Source organism: Mya arenaria, chromosome 6, assembly GCF_026914265.1.
Source record: "Mya arenaria isolate MELC-2E11 chromosome 6, ASM2691426v1".
Classification (NCBI taxonomy): domain Eukaryota; kingdom Metazoa; phylum Mollusca; class Bivalvia; order Myida; family Myidae; genus Mya; species Mya arenaria.
This window is the reverse complement of record NC_069127.1, coordinates 79,619,788-79,645,611: the sequence shown is the minus strand read 5'-3', so window position 1 is coordinate 79,645,611 and position 25,824 is coordinate 79,619,788. Positions and strand designations below refer to the sequence as shown.

Here is a 25,824-nt window from a genome sequence, read left to right as displayed (position 1 = left end):
TAATAAATAATTCCATTTCTCTGATGATCGAATAGGTTTAACAGTTTTAATTGTTCCTCAAAGTGATTGAAATTTCTTCAAAGATCCGCTCTCAGACTAATTTCATAAAATCCCATATATCCTTGATCTTTTAAAGTTTCGGTGATATGTAAATATTTACATAAAAAGAAAGTAAAAATGAGTAGATTTTCATACCATACATGGTTCAAGTACATATTAAGGGAACAAAACTTTTCTACTTGAATTGTGAATAAGGCTATTTTTCTATTACCCATGCTTTCTTAATGGTTTTGACAGGGTTTTGTAAAAACATTATGTTCACATTACAATCTGAGATCATTACTTGCAGATCAATTTTTTTTTTCAAACAATTAGTTTTTTCTGTTTTGAGAGAAAATAATATTATTATAGTTACAATGTATGAAAAAAATTGCATGCTCATTGGAATATCAATTTTTTTAAATTATATCCGCATCTACATATTTATGAATACCCATCATATCTAAATGTTTTGTCCTTCCAGAGCGCCAGATTGTTGGTCAGCCCACACCAATGCCGCTGCCCACATACATTGAAGAGCGCCACTTATGTCTCAACCGCCACCCCCTCCCTTCCCCTCAGGGGTCATCACCCTCCAAAGTCAAGGACAGGAGTCATGGGGTCAAAGACGAACACTGCGACAGTGACGACAGTGGCGTTCGTGAGGATGGGTATGCGATTGATTACAGCCTGCATAAACGTGATGGGAGCCCCACCAGCGATGACTTGGACCATGGTATTCATGGAAAAAGGAGCTCTCTTCACTTGGACGACTCCTTGTCACCATTTAAGAGCCCTAAGTTCAACTTTGGCTCAGGAAGTGCCTTTACCAGCAAGATCTCACCTATAGCCTCTGTGAAAAGCAGCTTGCCAAGCATCATGGCTCCCTCGCCCATTAAACCTCATTTCAGCACCCCAAAACGAAGTCTCAGCTCTGGATTCTATGAAAATCTGTTCTTGAAGAAAGTAAAGGAGAACAGTGAAGACTCAGATGAAGGGAGACATAAATACAAAGAGCCGAATGTGAGTCAAGGACAAGATTTCAAGCCTGACATTAAAGACATTAATAAGTCTGAATCAGACAAAACACCAGACACTGACTCTAAGGATATCAAGATTCCAACATCTGAACCCTTTGCTCCATTGCCTCTGAAGTTTCCTGGAATGATGATGGACAACAAACCAATGAATCAGATGATGAACCCATTTCTGGGTCCCAACCCTGAGGACATGTATTCTAAGTTCATGCCTGGGTCAATGGGGAAGATGCCTCCGGGCCCGGGTCCCATGTATTTCCCTCCTGCGGGCCTTCCCGGGATGTACCCTTTCAGCCCGATGTTTCCATATGGGCCTTACCAACATCTGCCGTGGCCAATGTTCCCCCCTGGCTACCCTCCAATGAGCATGGGTGGCTCCCAGCCCCCACTCCCCCATCCGGCGCCCCATCTCCAACAGTCACCATTTCCCCGCCCACCTACCTCAGGGGCACCCAGTGGGGAATCACAAATTCTCAACCTTAGCAAGCCTAAGTCTAGCTTTGAAGCTCGCGGCCACAGATCCTTGCCTTACCCTCTCAGGAAAAAAGATGGTAAAATGCTTTACGAATGCAAGTTTTGCATGAAAACATTTGGACAGTTATCAAATCTCAAGGTTCATCTCAGAACCCACACTGGCGAGAGGCCTTTTATCTGTAAGACGTGTAACAAGGGGTTCACCCAGCTCGCTCACTTACAGAAACACCATCTGGTGCACACGGGTGAGAAACCTCATGAATGCTCCGTCTGTCACAAGCGCTTCAGCTCCACCTCAAATCTCAAGACACACATGCGCTTACACAGTGGCGAAAAGCCTTTCCAGTGTAAACTCTGTCCAGCTAAGTTTACCCAGTTCGTCCACCTGAAGCTTCACAAGAGGTTACACACGAACGAACGTCCGTATGAATGTCCACAGTGCAACAGGAAATACATCAGCGCGAGTGGGCTGAAAACACACTGGAAGACTGGGAACTGTATTCCCTCAGGGCTCAGTATGGACTATACCATGCTGATTCAAAGAACAACAGAGGCTGCTATAAAAGAGATGAGCGAATTTGGTGATATGCATGACATTGCTCTGATCGATAATGGTGAATATGAAAAATTTGATAAGGCTTCTGCAGCAGATAAATCAATCAGAAAAGACTTGGAAAATGGCAGTGAAAATCAAACTGATGAAAGATTACATTTTGAGTCATTGAACAAAGATAGGGAAGACTCAATGGACAACTCTGACATGATAAATTCTAAGGCAGATTCCTCTAGTCGACCTTTGACCCCCAATAGTGCTACATATGACAGTTACCATAGTGATGACCTCGATGAGGAAGACGAAGGTCACATGTCACCAGTAGGTCAGAATGACCTTGAACATTCAAATCAGTCTGCACTCTCTCCGACCTCTGACTTTTCTCAAGGTCAGCAGATTGACCTATTTAGGGAAAGAATGAAACAAGCGATGGAAAATCCTGATAACAGCTCCATACTTCATCAATCCTTACAGCAGAATCAGCTTCATTTTCAGCAGCCATTAGATTGCTCAACAAACTGTTAAAGTCACAACAGTACATGTTATAGTTTTACTGACAGTTTTTTTGTACTATTTTAGAATCTAATTGTACAAATTAGTACACAGTGTACATGACATGACAAGGATTTGACTCATTCAATTGAATAATGCATAATAGTTCATTACATCTCCATCTGATAATCATTGTATTCATATCAAAACATAATTATGTAGGTTTAGTTGGAATCATATGTTTGTATTTTTTCATTTTTTTGATAATCTCATTTGATATTTATAAGAGTCGGTATTCATTAAACACCTGAAGTCATTTCCGTACTTAAATCTTTTCCTTACTACAGTATCTCACTAGTGAGATTATATATAAACTTAATAATACCTTAAATACTTCATTTTCGTTACTTCTATGTAATAAACAATCTGTTATGTTGTAAAAACAGTAACTGTTGTACCTTTTTAAGATTTGACTATGAACGTTTTACGGCTGTCAACTTAAGTTAAGAAATTACTTAAGATGTATTATGAATACAGGCTTTGATCATTATCATTCTTTGATCATAGTGAAGTCTCATATAGTTTTTCTTGTATGTTATTTATGATCGCCAAATGACCAAAAATGTCTGTGCAATGTCATGGTTATAGAACAATCATTTATAGTTGTGTAACTCATTTGTAATTCATTCACATATCTTAATGGACCAATGTCTTAATTATTCAGGGTTATATTTAACGTTTCGCAGTTTATTGGATAATTATTGTCCCTTGCATTTGCAAAATGTAAAAAATTGGAAGTGAATAATAACAATTATAATTAAGATAATATTAATAATAATAATAATGATAAAAATACAATAATAATGATAAGAATGATAATGATAATGAAATAAATAATACAGAATAAAGATTTGCATTTGAATGTAGCATGCCTGTTAGAAAAATGTGAATGCAAGTATGAGAAATAAAAACAAATCTTATTATATTACAGAACACATTCTTTGATTTCAAGGTGTTTGTACATTATATTTATATTATTTATAGTCTGTGTATTGAACATGTTTGTTAGGTTTTGTTGGTTTGATTTTAAAGTATTGATGTGTTACTAACTTAATGGTTTTCATTTGTTCTAACTTATTTAATATAGCCAAAATATATTGCTATTTCTAAAAGAATAATAACTCATGATTTCGAGGATGTATAGTTCTCACTATTTGCATTTGAAGGCTCGCCATTCTTGAGCGTGAAGGTATTATCAAAGCCCTTGATGTTGTTGTCATTTTAAATCTTTAATATGCTGTAATTTTGAAACAACATGATATTAATATGAAACTTGTTACACAGAACAGAACATAGGTAAAAATGAAAAATAGTTAAGCAAGTCACATAACTCTAGCTTAATACTTGAGTTGTGTCCCTTGGAAATTAGAAAAAAAAAACAGACAAGCATCAGAATCCGCATGCTGTGCTCTTGTTTCAAATGAACAGTCCATGAAAACACTACAGTAACTTTTTTCCAGGTTATAAAATACATTTTATCTTTGAAAAACGGCGAACATTTTGCAGGAAAAAAAAAGAAATTAATTTCTTAATTGAAAGATGGGTTGTAGAAGCAAGACTATCTACTTGATAAGATTTGCCAAAATCAGTGAAATTTTTCAACAGCAAACTGGTATAAATCTTATCTACTGATTGTGTCATGATTATTTGGGTGAAAATGTAAATAATTTCTCCAAAAATGTTACAGGGCTTGTCTGTTATGATGTAACTGTTTGAGTTTGATGCATATAATCTGATTAATCTCACATGGTCAATTAGCTTTACTTTTGTCATTAATTTTGCACCAGCCTAAAATGAGTATAAGAAATAATTTGATTTTTAACAGAAGACCAAACTTGTCTTTTACTCAAAAGTATAATTTTTTAATCATACTTCATTTTATCTGTTGGCAAATGAATTTTTTTCAAGTTTTAAAGATAAGACATCCCTTCCAGAACACTGCAGGAAAGCATAATTACTTACCACTGGTAATCTTAGTCTAAGGAAAAACACGGATGATAGTTTGATGAAAATTTAGTTAATTTTACAATTATGACATTTGCTTGTATTATGGATAGTGCATGATAAGAAATTTGGCGCCATTTCATGTATATGCGTAACATCTGCAAAAAGGATAGTTCTCACAAATCCTATGTAAATATGTTAAAATTAAAGACTCTTCATGATGCAGTGGTTTTAATTTTTGTCCTTGTATATTTTTGGCAATGTTGGTGCAGTAAGTGGTGAAATTGTTGACATATACCCTAATTACTATCATTATTAAATTTAATATGAGATCATGTGTTTATTTCAGTAAATTTGAAATGGTCATCATACCTGCTTGCATTTAGTATCACGCATAACTACTGGTATAATATCTGTATCTATATTTAATATAATAAGCGTGCAATGTCCTTAAACTTTACTAGTTCATCTGCTCCCAATCTGAGACCGTCCCGAGGTATTTTGATTTAAGCACTCGTTATTCAATCACTTTTATATTTTGTTAGAAGAGATAGATGCTTTAATTTTTACTTGTTGATATTTTGAAACATAACTTTTGTTCATGTTTACTTTCATATCATGTATTCTACTATTCAGTACACATGGTATTTCCTGCAGTTTCATTTAACAAGTGTTTACGTTTTGCAGCTGATAATAAGATCTATTTTTTTCATTCATTTTCTGAATATCATATGTTTTTATACTTTAAAGATGCCGATTACATTTTTGACCATCGCTGACTATTATAAATGTCTCAATTAACAGTTTACCTTAGTAATGTGCATTTAATATAATGTAACTTGTATGTACAATTATTTAAGTCATATTTATACATTATAAACGGAACACATATAAGTTGTATTTAAAGTGTTGTATTTGTGTTTGTATAATAGTAAATACCCGAGTACCACTACATTGTATTTCTGATTGTTTTGTGTTAAGAAATAAATGTGTAAAACAAGTTTAAGATTTCTTTATTCTAAATTTCAAGGTCGAAATACATGAAAATACCCAAATATATAAATGTTTGATAGATTTTAAAATCTTGAAATCTTATGAAAGTCTACATAGGACTGGATGTCAATGTGTGAACCTGTAATATTTTAAGTTGGTTAGTTTTTCAAATAATGTTTTTCGCATAACTCAAAGTTTGTTCAAGATATTCACATGTGGTACACATGTTACCAGATGCAATAGGCATATTTGTAGCAATGCCGTTATTAATTGTCAGGGTATTCTTCGATTGGGATAAACAGTCAAGCACGTGTGGTTGTTTTGACTTTGCACATCAAGGTCGGCAAGGTCTATTGAAGAATTGCAGCCGTCTCTGACATGTCGATTTCATTTGATTGCAAACATTGTAACAAAGGTATCTGCAATGCATAAGATTGTTTTATTCATTGATTAAAACACTTTTCAAACGAATAACAACATTTATATTAATACAGGACTTCATAGTCTGACCTTCAAGCACCGGAAATTAAGAATTATTACATATGGTGCAATATCATTGATTATGAGCAAATTTATTGTTATGATAAATGATAATACGCAGAAGGAATACTTTAAAGGGTACCACACTTCGAAGAAATTTTATCGAAATACAAGGATTCCTCGAAACAAGATTAAAAAGTACATGTGGGCTGCTATGTTTCAAGTTTTACCAAGATTGATTTAATAGATCAATAAAATGATAACTAAAAGCTATATAAATGCGACAATTTTAAACCGACTCGTTAATGTGCACAGCATCATTTTCACCTTATTAGGCATTAGACTTTCCTTCCTTACTATATATTACAATGAACAAAAAATAAAAATATCGCTATTTATCGTTTTACACCAAACTGGTTAACTCACCGTGCCTCATATTTACATGTTATATACATTTGATATCTACAAGTATAAGTTCACCGTCTATTGACATTGTAGAGGTGGACTTTCATACAAAACTTTAATTGGACTCTTTCAATTACCTTACTTTTTCCAACATCCCATATTTCACAACCATTGTTGAGGGCCGATGAGACAAAGGCAACAAAAAACTGCAATGCTTGGTTTGAGAGATTTTACATCAAACTGATTAAACACAGTTTAGTCTATACCAGTGTTATTGAAATTATTAGTGTATGTCCACGTTTCAACATGTTTAACTGTTCTTTGTTTTCCAAATACAGCAATTATATGTTTATTGGCCCCAACTTTAACAATGCAAATCTGATTTAAGCTATTTGCAAGTATTCAGAGGAACTTAATGCCCCATTATTACAATATCATTATTATATACTAACAGCTGAAGGCTATACATACAGTTGACTGGGTATAGTTAAGGCTATACTAACAGATGAAGGCTATACATACAGTTGACTGGGTTAAGTTAATGCTATACTAACAGATGAAGGCTATACATACAGTTGACTGGGTTAAGTTAATGCTATACTAACAGTTGAAGGCTGTACATACAGTTGACTTGGTGAAGTTAAGGCTATACTAACAGTTGAAGGCTATACATACAGTTGACTGGGTTAAGTTAAAGCTAAATATACAGTTGACTTGGTTATGTTATGTCTATAAATATATATATAATTGACTGGGTTTAGTTAAGGCTTAATATACAATTGACTGGGTTAATTTAAGGCAATATATATATATATATATATATACAGTCGACTGGGTTAAATAAGGGCTATACTAACAGTTGAAGGCTATACATACAGATGCCTGGGTTAAGTTAAAGCTATATATACACATATATATATATATATATATATATATATATATATATATATATATATATAGTTGACTGGGTTAAGTTAAGGCTATATATATATATATACAGTTGACTGGGTTAGGTTAAGTCTATATATACAGTTGACTTGATTAAGTTAAGGCTATATTTTCTCCTTTTACCCTCTTGAATACCGGGTACCACCATGTTGACTCAGGAGTACCCTTTTAATATTTATGCAAAAAGCTACAGAAACAAGCTCAGTAGCAAATAATTTAAAAATAAACCCAGTTTAGTGGCAGTGGGCAAACGCCAAAGACATAGAACACAAAATCACAGACAAGAAACATAGAACAGCACAAAACTCTTTTAAACCCTTTTGAATACCGCGTACCAAACCAGGAGCATTTACGGTCAAGATAACACAATCAGAAACCAATAAATGTGTACTAAGACAATGTCATACATGTATAAGACTAAAGTGTTAATGCAATATTTGATTTAGAAGTTACTTTATATTACATGCACAATTATCACTCTCTTCTTTGCCTTGACGTCACGGAAAATTCCACTGTATTGTAACAAGCGAACGTGTTTCCTCGAAAAGTTCCACATTATAGTGTGCGCCTCATCATTCAATCATATCAAATTTTATAATCAATACCTTATATAACAGGGTCGTAGCTAGGCCTAATAACCTTATAGGCCCGATGGTTCTATGTGGGTTTGGGGACATCAAACTTGCTTTGGTTAAAAAACACAAACTCTTGTTCAATGTGTTTGAGTAGCTATTAGTTGTTATTGCATTTTTGGGTACTTAGATTTTTTCATTTTTCTAAGAAGTATAATATATATATTATACCTTACATAAATGTGTCCCTTCTTTGTGTATATAAAGTTGATCGGTCCGTAAATCAATGTATTTTATTAAAAATCCAGTTTTTATGACGTCAGCGGTCCATATCATGTTTTTGGCCGATCCGGACCTCGCCAAAAATAATATGGACCGCTGACATCATACAATATGGACCGCTGACGTCATAAAACACATCAAAGGCACTTTAAAAAATTATTAAGCGGTAAAAAAGTGTTCGGTATAATATAAGAAATATAACACACCACTCCGAGCCATATGGCATTATAAGGACTGGCCAGTCAGCCCCCGAAGATGAATTGACCTTGGCTAATGCCGCGGTCCATATACAACTTCGGGGGCTGACTATCCGGTCCTTATAATGTCATATGACCCTCAGTGGTGTGTAATATTTCTTAAGTAGCTTTGCCACTGTAAAATGCAAAAAAAAAATGATTTCTCGATAAAATCTTTGGCCGATGTGTCTGTATTGAAATATAGAAAATGGCTAAAAAAGGAAAATTGAAAAACAATACAAGACAAGAACAGTAAATATAAATATATATCAGAAACCGAGACAATGGCATACATAAGACTTAAGTGTTAATGCAAGCGCGATATTTAGGAGTTACTATATATTACATGCACAATTACCACTACTGTATCTTACAAGTGTGCCTCGATGTCACCAAGTGAAGGAAAATTCCACTGTCGTCTTGTTTAGACACGCAAACGTGTTTGCTCGAAAAGTTCCATGTGATCATTCAATCATATTAAATTGCATTATTAACATCACCTAGTATAATGCAAGAAAGTGATTTCAATTCTTTGAAATATAGGAATTAGCTAAAAAAATAGATACAAGACAAGAACAGTATTTAAATATTATACTTTACATACATGTGTCCTTCTGTGTATAAAGAATATCAGTCCGTCTGTCACTGTATTAAAATAAGTCAAGTTTTATGACGTCCATATCATATTTTGCTCGGTTGGAACCTCGCTATAAAAAAATATAACATGGACCGCTTATGTCATATGATATGGACCGGTGACGTCATAAACTAGTGAATGATGCTTGCTATTTTCACAACGGCGAAATTTTTCGCAAGTAAACAGTATTTGCCTAGTTCAATTAAAACGTCAAAAGGTCTTTAAAACATTGAATGGTAATATAAAATGTTTCGTATACTATAAGAAATATAATACACCACTTCGGGCCATATGGCGTTATGAATGGACCGGCCAGTCAGCCAACGCCTCGGTCCATAAACACTTTCATTGGCTGACTGGCCGGTCCTTATAATGTCATATGGCCCTAGGGATGTGGTATATTTCTTAAATATATATGCTTTTATGCAATATAACTTTTAGATGAGTTTGATACATGGACGTGTTGAGAAAACAAAGCAAATGTACATCACAATAACAATGGAAAACGGCTAACACCATTTAATAACAAAAAATATTACGTTTTTCTTAAATTCTTATTTGTCAAAACAACATTCTACTTGAAGCAATTGAAAATAATATTCTATTCAACGAGATATAGATTTAATGATTTAATTAAAGATATAAACATAAAAGTATGCTTGATGCAATTGACCAAAAAATAAGGTACATTTTCATGACGTCAGTGCGTACGTATGTTAGAGATCAGGTTAGTACAAAGGCCATAGAATAAAATACACATTTTAACAATTTCATTCAACTTTATTGCTAACAGGTACATAACGTAACCACATTAGTTACGAGGTATAATTTCACTATCACTCTTTCCTCTCCAACCACCCGAAAATCCTCCCGGTCAACCATCAATCAGATCCATTTCACCTATTACACAATATAGTTATTCCTACTTGTGGCTCATGTTGCTCCGCCCTCCTTTGTACCCGACCATTTAATACCCTTTAATGATGTTGAAGAATTTGCAGCCAGTCTTCACCGTGACTCAGTCACTATCAAATGGTGCTCGTGGCGCAACGTCGACGCCAGGGTTGCCCAAAAGTCAACCAAAACATACATCGGATCACGCTATGCATGTTAACTTTCATTTGTTTTTATTGTATGGCGACAGACAAATGCCGACCACAGTCAAAACGTAATTGAAGAGAGATTATAAATGTACTAAAAGGGTGATAGCCAGGTTGGGCGGGTGCTGTAAAACAGGGATAGGATGCTACTAAAGACAGGGGCACATTGTTTTAGACTTGGAAAAGTCGTACATGAAAGATTTGACAGAAAATGTCAGTGTGTTCAATTGAATTAGTATAAGGTTTCGCCTTCCAAATATGTCAAGGGTGTATGTATTTATAATCATACCATAAGTTTTACTCAAAACAAATATTAGACAGTTTAAATAATCTAATTCTATGAAATCAGAAGGTTGCCCATGCTGGTGTTCATGGAGGCAGAAAGGGTGCTTCCCCAAAAGGACAGCGTGCAGCACCATTCCATAACCCTTTAGATAAAACACTATAGTGGTGCATGACCGTCTCGGTTTGATTGAGACCAAAGTGCCGCACGGTCAGCACCAATCCTCCCATTATGTGGTATTTCTTCGGACAATCATAGTCTGAGATTGATCCTCCAATCATCCCCAAATTCTTCGGAAATTCATCTCCACTCAAGGCAACACATTTGCATCGAAATTTGCTCTAAAACATTTTGAACCTAATTATTTTCAAATTTGACAAATTTATACCAACTGTTTCGACAAGTAACAGTAGATAATAATGCTATCGACATCAATGTTTAATATACGTTATGAAAATGCAGACATTTATAACATATAACTGCAAACAAAATGTTCATAATGTACAAAAACACACGCAATAAAAGAAACAATAACAGGAAGGTCATCCAGAAAGGATTGGGGTATCCATGGTAACATTAGAAGGGCTCCTGTCTGTCGTGGACCTCTCAGTTTCAGTGTTGTAGAGTTTCATTGAGGGAAATGTACACCAATAATGAGACTGCGGTGCGGCTTCATTGAGTGCGTTATTTTAATTGGTCCATTTCAGTTTCATTCATCAATTATTGCATGGTTAAGTTCTGGTATAAACATAATGTTTACGGTATTTTTCAATAAGAAAAAAAAAATGTTGTACTCGCCTCAACGATGGCTTCGCCTTATTAGCCATGGTAGTCATCGTTATGTTTATTTATCAAAAGATGGTTTGTTTCAGTTGTGGACAGGTTTATACAGAGTTGTTTTCTCTATTTCAGTCCTATACCGACATGGCCAACAGCTTTCTCGTGCTTGGATAACAAGCATGGACTATTTAACATCGATTTTATAAACCGAAATAAATGTCAAAATAGGCCTTCGTTACATACTGGATAACATTCTCTGAAAGATTTAAATAAAAAAAAATCATAGTCAAAGTTTGAAGGAAATGTGTCTATGGTGAAATTCACCAAAAACAAGTTTAGAATGTAAGACATGTACAACACTGGTCTTCCATCAATCTTCCATCACTCTTTACATTGTCAAGTATAGTGGTATCCCTACGTTAATCGACCTGCAACACTGCCGGGTTCGTCCATGTACTCTTGTACTTTCAGTCTATCGAAATGTTTCATGGAAAACGAAATACTGGATACCATGAATAACTTATTATCAGGACAAACATTGTACAGTGTAACACAAAGTTAAACCGGAAGATTATGCAAGACTTAAAACATGCCATTAATAAACCAATGAATAAACTATAGCAAAACACTTAGGACGACCCTGTTTAGAGGCCTAACGACACTTAACGACAACGCTGTCTAGAGGCCTAACGACGACCCTCCCTAGAGGCCTAACGACACTTAACGACGACACTGTTTAGAGGCCTAACGACACTTAACGACGACCTGTCTAGAGGCCTAACGACGACCCTGTTTAGAGACTTAACGACGACCCTGTTTAGAGGCCTAATGACACTAAAACGACGACCCTGTTTAGAGGCCTAACGACACTTAACGACGACCCTGTGTAGAGGACTAACGACACTTAACAACGACCCTGTTTAGAGGCCTAACGACGACCCTGTTTAGAGGCCTAACGGCACTTAACGACGACCCTGCTTAGAGACTTAACGACAACCCCGCTTAGAGCCTGTCTAGAGGCCTAACGGCACTTAACGACGACATTGTCTAGAGGCCTAACGACACTGAACGACAACCCTGTTTAGAGGCCTAACGACACTTAACGACGACCCTGTCTAGAGGCCTAACGACACTTAACGACGATCCTGTTTAGAGGCCTAACGACACTTAACGTCGGCATTGTCTAGAGGCCTAACGACACCTAACGAAGACCCTGTTTAGAGACTTAACGACGACCCTGTTTAGAGGCATAACGACACTTAATGACGACCCTGTTTAGAGGCCTAACGGCACTTAACGACGACCCTGTCTAGAGGCCTAGCGACACCTAACGACGACCCTGCTTAGAGACTTAACGACAACCCTGCTTAGAGCCTGTCTAGAGGCCTAACGGCACTTAACGACGACATTGTCTAGAGGCCTAACGACACTTAACGACGACCCTCTCTAGAGGCCTAACGGCACTTAACGACGACATTGTCTAGAGGCCTAACGACACTGAACGACGACCCTGCTTAGAGGCCTAGCGATACTTAACGACGACCCTGCTTAAAGGCTTAGCGATACTTAACGACGCCCTGTCTAGAGGCCTAACGACACTTAACGACGGCCCTGTCTAGAGGTCTATCAACACTGAACGAGAAACACACATCGTCACAAAACAACAGAGATATTATACAACATATCCATTTAACATATATTAGTAATAAAAATGGGGGTTAATATGGGGTTAACGGGGGCTTAATAGGGGGTTAACGGGGGGTAAACAGGAGGTTAACAGAGGGTTAACTGACGAGCATTCTTGAATGGACAAAAAAGGCTATTTTAACTTAAATCCCTGTGTGACCTTGATCTAGAAGTAAGCTTAATAAAAAAAATGAATAATAATAATAATAATTATAATAATAATAATAATAATATTCACCGGCAGAAACCCGATCAAGTATATCATATACAATACATTGTTGCTAGGAACATAATTTATGTCATAAAAGTAAATATATGTAACGGAATAACTGCGGTGCAGTATTTAAAAGATGAATTTTATACTTATATCTAAAGGTTTTTAACCTCTTCTCATTTCTTATGTCATCTGGGAAAATGAATCCTTTACATAATTAGTTCCTGTTTTTTTTTCGTTAAACAGAAGTCATGTTTTGAAGCTGTCGCAATATTCCATTTGATTGTTTAAGAAGTTTTTTGGCAATAGTTCTTTGCAGGGTCTTTACAATATTCATGTTACAATTATCTTTACCCAAAATTGGATAACAATAGTATAGTATTGGAAGTATATACGCATTGTAAAACATGAGGTAAAACATGATATTCTACAGAAGCGAATTTCGAGTTGATATTTTTTTGCAAACAAAAAATTAATTTGTGAATGCCATTTTAGGTTATTATGTAGATTCTAAGCAGGTTTTTTACATTTAAATTTTAAAGGTTATTTTATTGATGGTTAAATTTAGAGTAGCAGCTTGGTTTGTCGTAAAGTTAAAATAAAACTTATATAAAATGTATACCGAGAGTGTCTGTCGGAGCTGTATTTATGATAACACACATTTTGAAAAGAATATTGCCCACAGCTTTGATTATAAGCTGTATTTTGTGCATGAATGAAACAGTTTGTATGTTTGAAAGACCCGTCAAATGTACATGTTCATTTCAGTTTCCTCCCTTTAGTTCGTTTGGAAGAATGGCAAGAAGTTCGGTTCCGTATTCACTTACATCCGTCTGTTTGTGGTGAAAGGCAGGAAGTTGCTGGTGACACCTTGAATTTTCACCAGCCTTATGTCCGCTTCCGCTTGGATGCCCCGGCGCCATACAGAATGTCGCTGATAGGTATTGGACGTTCACCCGTCCACTCAGCCGCGTCCGAACGTTGGACCTATCTCGAATCCTCTTCCACATGAATGTTCACCAAACAGAAATGTATTGAAGATTTGTGCAAAGTTATTTTGTAATCATTCTATCCGCACAGGAGTTACGGAGCGGACACACACAATGGCTATCTGACTTTTGACCCTTAAGTGTGACCTTGACCTACAAGGTAGGTAGCTGGGACATGCACTCAGCATGACAGGTTGATATAGTTAACATCCTTGACAAATTATTGTGAAATCCTTCCATCAGGTAAGGAGTTGTGGAGCATAAGACTATCGGCATACCTCCAAATATTATCAAAAAACATTAATATTAAAACAAACAGCAGTCACATACTGCAATATTCCCTGCAGAAATAAGTACAGAAGAATCTTAAATGTTAGATACCAAAGCAGGGGAAGTCAAAGTATATATGCCAGACTAAAACAAGGTATAAAAATAAACAAAGGGCAATTGCATCAAAAACAGAGTTATGGTTCTTGCGCACTACACTCTGTAATATGCAGTTTGAAGTCGATACCTTCAAGACTTCTGGAGTTATGCTCCAGAAATAATAAGTATAGACGTATACCAAAGACAGAGTTATGGTTCATTTGAACTACACTTAACCTAAAATAAAATAAATCTGTATATATGGAGTTTAAAGTCCACATCTCAAAGACTTTGGGTTTCCGTATAAATATTAAGTATGTTATTTAAATCAGTCAGACTTTGTTCCATCACATCTGTTTTCAAAAACATGTTAACAGTACGTTACTAATTTGAACGTTTGGTAATGTTCTGTGTTAAACACTCTAGGTATGTGTTACATTCACGCGAAACTTGTTCATCTCTGACACAATGAGACAAACGGGTCCCGTTAATCGGTACTGAGCGCATCAAGTAAGATGGTCGTCGAGTTTCGCTGGTAATAATTAAATTTTGTTTCTTTTATACAAAGCTCTATTGGCGCAATCATTCTTCGATGAAGATGTATGACCAGAACAGAACAGAATATAATTTTTCAGAAGTGTAACAAGAAAGTACATAGTCTAACAAATTAACAAACATGAATCCAACATGTCACATAATACAGAACGGACGAAAAAATAGAAACAAGTAATGTTTCATGAGAAAACGCATATAAATGCAAATATATACATAATATGAGGATGAGCATACATGCACTAATAACTATAAGAAATCTATGTTTTACAGATTCTTTAACATATTTGGATAATTTAAATATGGTATTTTTATTTTCAGATTTTAAACAATTTAATAGGGACAATTTAATACAAAGTGGTATTAATCTTCTTAGTCACAGGAGTAATAAAAAAAAACAGTAACATACATTTCTGCGTATATTGTTAGTTGCATATCTACCAATATGAATTCTTAAAGAATGCGCCGAAACTCTAGAAACATAAAATCTTAAATCATGTGGCAGAACATTCAAGTATTGTTCGTAGTTTAATGAATGTTTAATAGTATCATTAATACATTTTAACGCACCACTTTTTGTTTTGTCTTTACACCATGTTTGCTTAACAGTGTCAATTAATTGTTGTTTAAATAGGCTAACACATGTGTTAACATCATACAACGATGGATTATTAAAACATATGCGTAACCATGTTTATTAAGCAGATTCTTAATGTTGCAAAATTTAATGCTGAATAAATGATACGTACATTGTATGTATGAATGAATGTACTAAGCAGATGCTTAACATCAGCAACCAAGTTTTGTTTTCCATTTTTTGCAATCAGTAAAATACATCATATATTGTTTACTATTTTTAAGTATAAGTCAGTGTCAGCAACTTTGTTCCAATATTTTATTATTCTAATATAAAGCAATACAAACAATGAATAGCGTCCTAATTCTCCATAAACTGCACAGTTAGACGTATTAATACGCAAAAGTTTTAATGGATTCTTTCCATTTCTTTAGATTTTCCGAATCCCCAAATCTCAGATCCATAGCTTTAATATAATTGATCCAAAAAAAATCAAATAATACACCTTAAATGCTAGGCTTTATACTATACTAATTACAATAAGATAATAAAGTGCGAATTTACCCGTGTAATTAAAAACGGTAGCCAAATAATTGAAGTCATTTAAAACATCTAGGTTATTATTTTTGTATGTAAATGTTTCGTTTCTAAACAGACCACCTCGTTTGCGAAATACCACAGTTATTGTTTTACTTATATTGACATTAAGACTCCACTTATCACAATATATTTCTATCAAAGATTAGGACTTATTTACATCTTCAGGTGTGCCTAATATAATATCTTCTGCAAGAAGTAATAAAAGAACAATAAGATAATTTATACTAAGTCCAGAAATAATATCCGTTTGTAAGAACAATTTTTAATCTTCTAAAAATAGAGAAAATAATTTCCCGCTGTCTCAAATCAATAGCATATTCAAAGAAGTCAGAGTCGTTATTTAACACTTTTACAGCTGATTTAACTTTTCCTTACATATCTTTTACTATTCTTAAAACCAGATCTGTACATTTTAAGCCACAGTTCATTTCTATACACACAATCAAATGTCTATTTAAAATATACAAATACACAATAGATGTTTATTTTCATTTAGATTCCTTTGTATAAAATTTAGCAAATCAAACTGAGCATCAATCGTTGATCTACTCTTCCGGAATCCGAACTGCGCATCTTACATTACATTTGATTCTTCCCAAAACGATATAATTATTTTGTTAATAATAGATGTGAAGCGTTTGACCTACAACTTGTGATCATAAGGCCCCCAAGTTTGAGTTGTCGTGTATGATCATTAGGCCCCTCAAGTTTGAGCTGTCCTGTATGATCATAAGGCCCCTAAGTTTGAGCTGTCATGTATGATCATAAGGCCCCCAAGTTTGAGCTGTCCTGTATGATCATTAGGTCCCTTATGTTGAGTTGTCCTTTATTTTCACTAGCCCTCCTCAAATTTGAGTTGTCGAGTACAATACCTAACCCCCTCAGGTTTGGGTTGTCGTGTGTGATCACTAGCCCCCTCAAGTTTGAGCTGTCCTGTATGATCATTAGTTCCCTTTAGTTTGAGTTGTCCTGTATTTTCACTAGCCCCCCTCAAGTTTGAGTTGTTCAGTTTGAGAGCGCTCAACTAAACACTAACACAACACCAACGGTCGAATGTAGGCCGGTAAATGAGGGCGCGGAAACATGAACCAGGGCCGCCCCTCACACACTCGTTTCTCCGTGTCTTTAGTATCAAACAATCGGCTGGAACCCTCAATTTGTCACTTACATTGTTCCAAAACAGGTCCTATCTCACATCAAATTTTCATTTCTTTTGTTTATCAGGCTTGCTCGAGTTTACATCTTCGCTGGGCGCGTATATCAGATGCACTGTTGATATACTGTTGCTCTTTCACTCCTTTTAAACCGCCAAGCATTCCAGTTTGCTGATAAAACATTTTGTTACTTTTTCAGAGTGAAATCGCATGATGTGAAACTGTTTAGCGTGATCGTATATGGCGATAAATGTATTTCATTTCTCTCTGGGTTCTGTGACAATAGAACATTTTAGCGAATGATCAAGATAGCCTGAAATTCAATCCAGTTTGTGGCTATATAGCAAGTAAAGACTCTTTTGCAAGTTTCGTAAAAAGCGAGTACAGCTTTCCATGTATCTCGACCATCTAGAATGTTTGGTCCCATCCCTCCGTTGGCAAGATCTTTCCTCCTGACAACATACCCATGTTTTGTTCTTGTCCGACAAGCCATTCAGTCGCATTGTCATACATGTTTTCACCTGTGTTTTAACATTTAACATTTAAATATATTTTGTGGATTCATTATTGGCGGAAAATTGCAAACATAATCATAACAAAAGTTTGTTAAAAAAAGTCATGTACATCTCAACAGCATGACAAGGAATACGAGGATATATAATATATGTATATGTACACCTTTGTAGCTCAGTAGACAGACAATACGAGATAAACATGTATTTAAATATGTTAGAAGCACACGGTTATAGGCGTCCCATATTCTTAACACGGAACTAAAAAGCCACAATACAACAAAGATGATTTTATAGTGTATGCATTCAAATATATTATTAACTGATGTTCGTGTAACAACCTTGGAATGGTCAGCGTATAGTTTAAACCTTTTATTTTTATTTTACAGCCATTGTGAAGAAAGTTATATTAACTCTAGCTAAGCCACTCTTGTTGGCGCAAAAGCCTGGTCTTGTTGTATGTGGAAAACTTGAGAAATCCCAATTGTCCGGCTTGGTGACCACCAGCAAAACACACGGGAATCGAGCCCGGGTGCGCTTACCACTACGTTAACCGGACAACCTCAAGAGGGCTTTAAGGGTTATACTAATGAATCGGTTTTTACCTCATACTTGTATAAACAGTAAAATTGCGATAACTCGAACACGCGATAACTCGAGAACTGCGGATTGGTCGAGGTTCTTTGCTAAGTTCCGACCTTTATTCCTTATATTTTCATATTCAACAAGATTTAAAAATATGTAATAAGGTAATTAAAAATTCAAATATCTTGGCGGGGACAAAGATATAAATTCATAACACATATCTATACAGTTCAAAATAATAGTACCTAAAACATATCTATACATTCCAAAATAATAGTACCTTCATTAATTAAATGTCAAATACACTATGAAACATGTAAGTACTATTTTTATGACTGCAAGATGGAGGTATAGGATGTTCTACTACTGTACAAAGAACAAAAGCATTAAACAACATCTAACACCACTATGAAGCATAATGGTCACTAGAGCGAACAGAGATCACAACGGCAGAGAGTCTCGCGATGGAACTATTACAATATAAGATTACATTAGTAGATCTATACTGGTAAGCTATGAATGTCCAATTCACAATTTTGACTTTTGTATTTAATAAAATGTTGAGATTACGAACGATTGCAACCAGAACATATTACAAAGATACTTGTATATTAGATCTGTTCTCTCACTTTAGAAAAAGCATTCAATTTTTAATATCATTAATATATGAAAGTTTAATCAGCTCGGCAGGTGTCCACGCAATTTGGAATAAACCCGTTGCTCTGGTATTTGTTCTATTCTGTTATCTTATTTCCGTTGCTACTTAATTGGACGAAATCAGATCAAACCACTGGCTTGTCTTTAAAACAATCAGTGAAAATAATAGTTGTGGTAATTTATCAGTTATTCATCTTATGTTTTTTTTTTAGATCCAACAGAAAGTTCTCATGGCAGACTTCTTTCCTGGTTTCTAATCGACTTCTTGATTGGTTTCTGACCGACTTCTTTACTGGTTCCTAGCCCTTTTTTGAATGATTTCTAGCCGACTTCTTTCCTTATTCCTTTCCGACTTCTTTACTATTTCCTACCCGACTTCTTTACTGTTTCCTATCCGACTTCTTTACTGTTTTCTACCCGACTTCTTTACTGTTTCCTATCCGACTTCTTTACTGTTTTCTACCCGACTTCTTTACTGACTACTTGCTAACTTATTTACTGGTTCCTAACCGACTTTGTTCCTATCCGACTTACTTACTGGTTCCTAGCTAACTTTGTTCCTATCCGACTTATTTACTGGTTCCTAACAGACTTTGTTCCTATCCGACTTATTTACTGGTTCCTAGCTAACTTTCTTCCTATCCGACTTATTTACTGGTTCCTAACCGACTTTGTTCCTATCCGACTTTTTACTGGTTCCTAACCGACTTTGTTCCTATCCGACTTTTTACTGGTTCATAGCCGACTTTCTTCCTATCCGACTTACTTACTGGTTCCTAGCCGACTTTGTTCCTATCCGACTTACTTACTGGTTCCTAACCGACTTTGTTCCTATCCGACTATTTACTGGTTCCTAGCCGACTTTGTTCCTATCCGACTTTTTACTGGTTCCTAGCCGACTTTCTTCCTATCCGACTTACTTACTGGTTCCTAACCGACTTTGTTCCTATCCGACTTACTTACTGGTTCCTAGTCGACTTTGTTCCTATCCGACTAACTTACTGGTTCCTAGCCGACTTTGTTCCTATCCGACTTACTTACTGGTTCCTAGCCGACTTTGTTCCTATCCGACTTACTTACTGGTTCCTAGCCGACTTTGTTCCTATCCGACTTACTTACTGGTTCCTAGCCGACTTTGTTCCTATCCGACTTATCTACTGGTTCCTAACCGACTTTGTTCCTATCCGACTTACTTAAATTACTGGTTCCTAGCCGACTTTGTTCCTATCCGACTTTTTACTGGTTCATAGCCGACTTTCTTCCTATCCGACTTTTTACTGGTTCCTAGCCGACTTTGTTCCTATCCGACTTTTTACTGGTTCATAGCCGACTTTCTTCCTATCCGACTCTTTACTATTTCGTAGTCGACTTGATGTACTGGTTACTTTCCGACTTCTTCACTGGTTACAAACCGACTTCTTAACTGGTTCCTTGCCGACTTCTTTACTGGTTCCTATCATACATCGTTCTTATCCGACTTCTAACTCACTTCTTTACTGGTTCATATCCGTCGTCTTGACTGGTTCCCGACTTCTTGACTGGTTCCTAGCCTACCCTTTTTACCGGTTCCTAGACAACTTCTTGACTGCTCCTGGCCGACTTCTTGCCTAGTTTATATCCACCTGTACTAGTTCCTTAGTCTTGCGACAATGTTTTATCCGAGAACCGTTTCTATTGACATGAGATAAGATGATCTTCTCAATAAAATCGCATTATAGGCATGATTTATTACCAAACTTTAAACCAGACACTTTCATCCGATGTCTTCACAGTTAAGTACAGAGCCATCAGGTCATCAATACATATTAATTTTTCTGCTTGTCTTGCGATTTCAGAATATTTTTCTACCGTTTATGAACTATCGGCAAAAGAACCAGCATTGGACCGGTGGTTTTGAGTTGAAATATGATCACTGGTTCAATGGTGTTCACTAAAACGTATTGATTATATACAGTTTGAGAATATTGAATAAAACAACAACAACATTATGAATGAGTGTACTTGTTGGTTCAGGAAGTTTGAAACCGTGTCACATCAAAATTATCATGTATGGTAGGTAACACGGCACACTATAAAAAAAATTGATTTGTCACTAGATAAGTTGCCCTATTTTCATCTGTTCTTAAACAATGCTTAAATATAGGGCTATAAACAAGTGACATCCCCTAATTTGGGTGGTCTGCACTAGTTAGCAGGAGAGCTAAACTAATCCGCAAAATAGAGTTATCTCGAAGGAGGAGCAGCGTTTTGCCATGTTTGTCGTATCACTGTCACTGGCAATGTTCCGTGCCATGACTTCTTTTATGAGGCGGAAAAGTGAACATTTTGTCGATGTGAAATGATCAGCAATTGCTAGATTAACTTCTGGAGATGAACACAGGTGTCTTGCATAATTACAGGTGTGCTGATTGAGGCTTCCCTGCGTTTGTCCGGTAGTCGTTTAATTGAATCTTTGGCCATTTCATGCGCCTTTAGTCGAATTGATAACTGGGCTTTACTTCTTACGCGAATTAGACCCCCTCTGTTTGCATAAACAAATACATTGAATACAGTGTTTTTTTCGATATTTTTGCTTTGATATGTTTGACAGGGAAATTAACAAACAAACAAAAACGCACAATCTAATTTATTTTTTATTCATATTGAAATTTTGTTAAGATATAGCTTGTCAATTTCATGGAATACTCAATATCAAATTAACATTAATTATATCATGTGAGAAAATGTATCACCGTTGAAAGGAGATGACTCTTATGAGATTAAAGTTTTCTTTTTTGTTATCATCATTATGAAAGTTAACATTTTCCCAAAGAAATGTGAGATTTTTTTGTATATGTAGCTATTATAATGATCGACTTGCTTCGTAATTCTTTTCTGAAATCGTCATTCCCAAAATGCCCATGGGAAGCGACAATAAGCCACCTCACTTGAAGGAAACCTGAAGATCTTATTGTCTGAAAGCCTGTGTTAAAATATATAAGGCATTTTTGAGTGAGTTATAGGTCTGGAATACTGAATGAAACCAGAGAGGTGATTCGCAAATGTATGCAAATGTAAGGAGCAGGGTGTGTATGAATTGACTGTGATTGTCTGTGAAAATACTAGGGTGACCATACATTTCTTGCGATGAACAGGTAGCTTGCTGGTCCATTACAAGACAGCCCAATACGATAACCATAATCATGCAGGATACACATATGATACATATTTTTTAGCAACAAATGTACTCTGGTAAGAATTACAATCAACATTTTGTCTAAACAGTATTCTAAACGGGCGATTACTACTAAGTCGGCGTCCAAAGATAATATGAAGGTACAAGAGCACGTGACACAATTGGTGGTGTGAAAGCACAAGAGCAGTGTAAGCATAATATAATGTGACACAGTTGGTGGTATGTAAGCACAATATCGTGTGACACAGTTGGCGGTGTGTAAGCGCAATATCGTGTGACACAGTTGGCGGTGTGTAAGCGCAATATCGTGTGACACAGTTGGCGGTGTGTAAGCACAATATCATGTGACACAGTTGTTGGTGTGTAAGCACAATATCGTGTGACACAGTTGGCGGTGTGTAAGCGCAATATCGTGTGACACAGTTGGCGGTGTGTAAGCGCAATATCGTGTGACACAGTTGGCGGTATGTAAGCGCAATATCGTGTGACACAGTTGGCGGTATGTAAGCGCAATATCGTGTGACACAGTTGGCGGTAAGTAAGCGCAATATCGTGTGACACAGTTGGCGGTGTGTAAGCGCAATATCGTGTGACACAGTTGGCGGTGTGTAAGCACAATATCGTGTGACACAGTTGGCGCTAAGTAAGCTCAATATCGTGTGACACAGTTGGCGGTGTGTAAGCACAATATCGTGTGACACAGTTGGCGGTATGCAAGCGCAATATCGTGTGACACAGTTGGCGGTATGCAAGCGCAATATCGTGTGACACAGTTGGCGGTATGTAAGCACAATATCGTGTGACACAGTTGGCGGTGTGTAAGCGCAATATCGTGTGACACAGTTGGCGTTAAGTAAGCGCAATATCGTGTGACACAGTTGGCGGTATGTAAGCACAATATCGTGTGACACAGTTGGCGGTATGTAAGCACAATATCATGTGACACAGTTGGCGGTATGTAAGCGCAATATCATGTGACACAGTTGGCGGTGTGTAAGCGCAATATCGTGTGACACAGTTGGCGGTGTGTAAGCGCAATGTCGTGTGACACAGTTGGCGGTGTGTAAGCGCAATATCGTGTGACACAGTTGGCGGTGTGTAAGCGCAATGTCGTGTGACACAGTTGGCGGTGTGTAAGCGCAATATCGTGTGACACAGTTGGCGGTGTGTAAGCGCAATATCGTGTGACACAGTTGGCGGTATGTAAGCGCAATATCGTGTGACACAGTTGGCGGTATGTAAGCGCAATATCGTGTGACACAGTTGGCGGTATGTAAGCGCAATATCGTGTGACACAGTTGGCGGTATGTAAGCGCAATATCGTGTGACACAGTTGGCGGTATGTAAGCGCAATATCGTGTGACACAGTTGGCGGTATGTAAGCGCAATATCGTGTGACACAGTTGGCGGTGTGTAAGCGCAATATCGTGTGACACAGTTGGCGGTGTGTAAGCGCAATATCGTGTGACACAGTTGGCGGTATGTAAGCGCAATATCGTGTGACACAGTTGGCGGTATGTAAGCGCAATATCGTGTGACACAGTTGGCGGTATGTAAGCGCAATATCGTGTGACACAGTTGGCGGTGTGTAAGCGCAATATCGTGTGACACAGTTGGCGGTGTGTAAGCGCAATATCGTGTGACACAGTTGGCGGTGTGTAAGCGCAATATCGTGTGACACAGTTGGCGGTGTGTAAGCGCAATATCGTGTGACACAGTTGGCGGTATGTAAGCGCAATATCGTGTGACACAGTTGGCGGTATGTAAGCGCAATATCGTGTGACACAGTTGGCGGTAAGTAAGCGCAATATCGTGTGACACAGTTGGCGGTGTGTAAGCGCAATATCGTGTGACACAGTTGGCGGTGTGTAAGCGCAATATCGTGTGACACAGTTGGCGGTGTGTAAGCGCAATATCGTGTGACACAGTTGGCGGTATGTAAGCGCAATATCGTGTGACACAGTTGGCGGTGTGTAAGCACAATATCGTGTGACACAGTTGGCGGTGTGTAAGCACAATATCGTGTGACACAGTTGGCGGTGTGTAAGCACAATATCGTGTGACACAGTTGGCGGTGTGTAAGCACAATATCGTGTGACACAGTTGGCGGTATGTAAGCACAATATCGTGTGACACAGTTGGCGGTATACATTGGATTCCCTAGAACCGGTGACACAGTTGGGTGGTATGTAAGCACACGAGCAGTTGGCAAAGTTCACTGGTTTGTAATCACACGAGCATGTGAAATAGTTGGCTGGCATGTAGACACAAAGCAGGTGACACAGCTAGCTGGTAGGTAAGCACAAGAGCAGCTGACAAAGTTGGGTGATATGTAAGCACGCGCAGCTGTTGAAATGCAATAAAAGTTTTCAGAATATTGATTTATACAAATTAATTTTTACAATACAAATGTATGTCCAAAGACCTATATCCATTCAAACAAATACTACGTAGGTTTCTACAAACTAATGTGTACAGTAAGTGAACATGTTCTAACGGGTACTTATTGTCATGATTTAGAACTAATGGTATGCATTAAGTATAGGTAGACACTGTTAGTACAGAGGTTAATATGTATGAGCAATGCTTGAACTCTTTTGCACCCGCGCACCTTCGGCACTTGACCAGATTTAGGTTGAGGACAGAAACTAGATATGGAGGTGGGGATTATGCTATATATTATATTCTTTGTACTTTTAACAACTATCTTCACCTTCACACTATTGAAAAGGCTCTGTGGTTTTTAATAACCCATGACACTAAAGGACGTGACATACAGCATTGAGTATAATAATTACAAAAAAAACTTGATACTAAAGACATCTTGGAACTGGAGCACGCGCCGCGACGTATCCGGGGGATACCAGCTAGTTATATTTTCGTGATGGGGCACGCCGTCGGGGTTTATGATTTATGATGTCTCGTCGGCCCTTCTTGCAATGACAGGAACAAAGTTAACCAGAGTGGTTGAAATTCAAACCATTTGTAAGACGTAGTAAATTCTAATGAAATATACGATTAGCTAGGATGACAAACAGCCATTGTTGGGCTGACAGCTGTTCCTGAGGCTCCTCGCCAGGCAATTCTGTTACAATTGATACAAATTTAAATTTACTTACGTTATTGCCCTTTTCGCAATTTTCATAATGCAATGCCACCCCGTTTTAATCTCCTTTCTTCCGTTACAATAATTCATTCATCACAAAGCGCGAAGTTTCTTACCTCACCCAGCCATTAGGTTTCAGTTACATAAAAGAATCAGGGGAACAGAAGTGAAATAAACGAGTAAAATGATATTGTTATTTAATTTTTGTTACAATAAAAGTAAATAAATCGCGAGTATTTAGTGGAAGAGAGTCAGTTAGCTTTGCTCAAATGCAATTTGCATATATATTGTAAAATTTGGCGTCTGAATTGTCAGCTCTCTTCCCAAATTACTGTC

The 25,824-nt window shown here is 36.8% G+C and overlaps 1 protein-coding gene across 2 annotated transcripts in view; it reads left to right on the top strand.

Moving 5' to 3' along the window:
• The window catches only part of LOC128239159 (PR domain zinc finger protein 1-like), a 52,650-nt gene extending 47,050 nt beyond the window's left edge, over positions 1-5,600 (top strand). For both annotated transcript variants that reach the window (XM_052955659.1, XM_052955660.1), the window contains exon 5: positions 524-5,600. In XM_052955659.1, coding sequence (XP_052811619.1) covers positions 524-2,628 — 2,105 coding nt within the window. In that variant the 3' untranslated portion in view covers positions 2,629-5,600. The remainder of the gene's footprint in view (positions 1-523) is intronic.
• Positions 5,601-25,824: the final 20,224 nt, after the last annotated feature.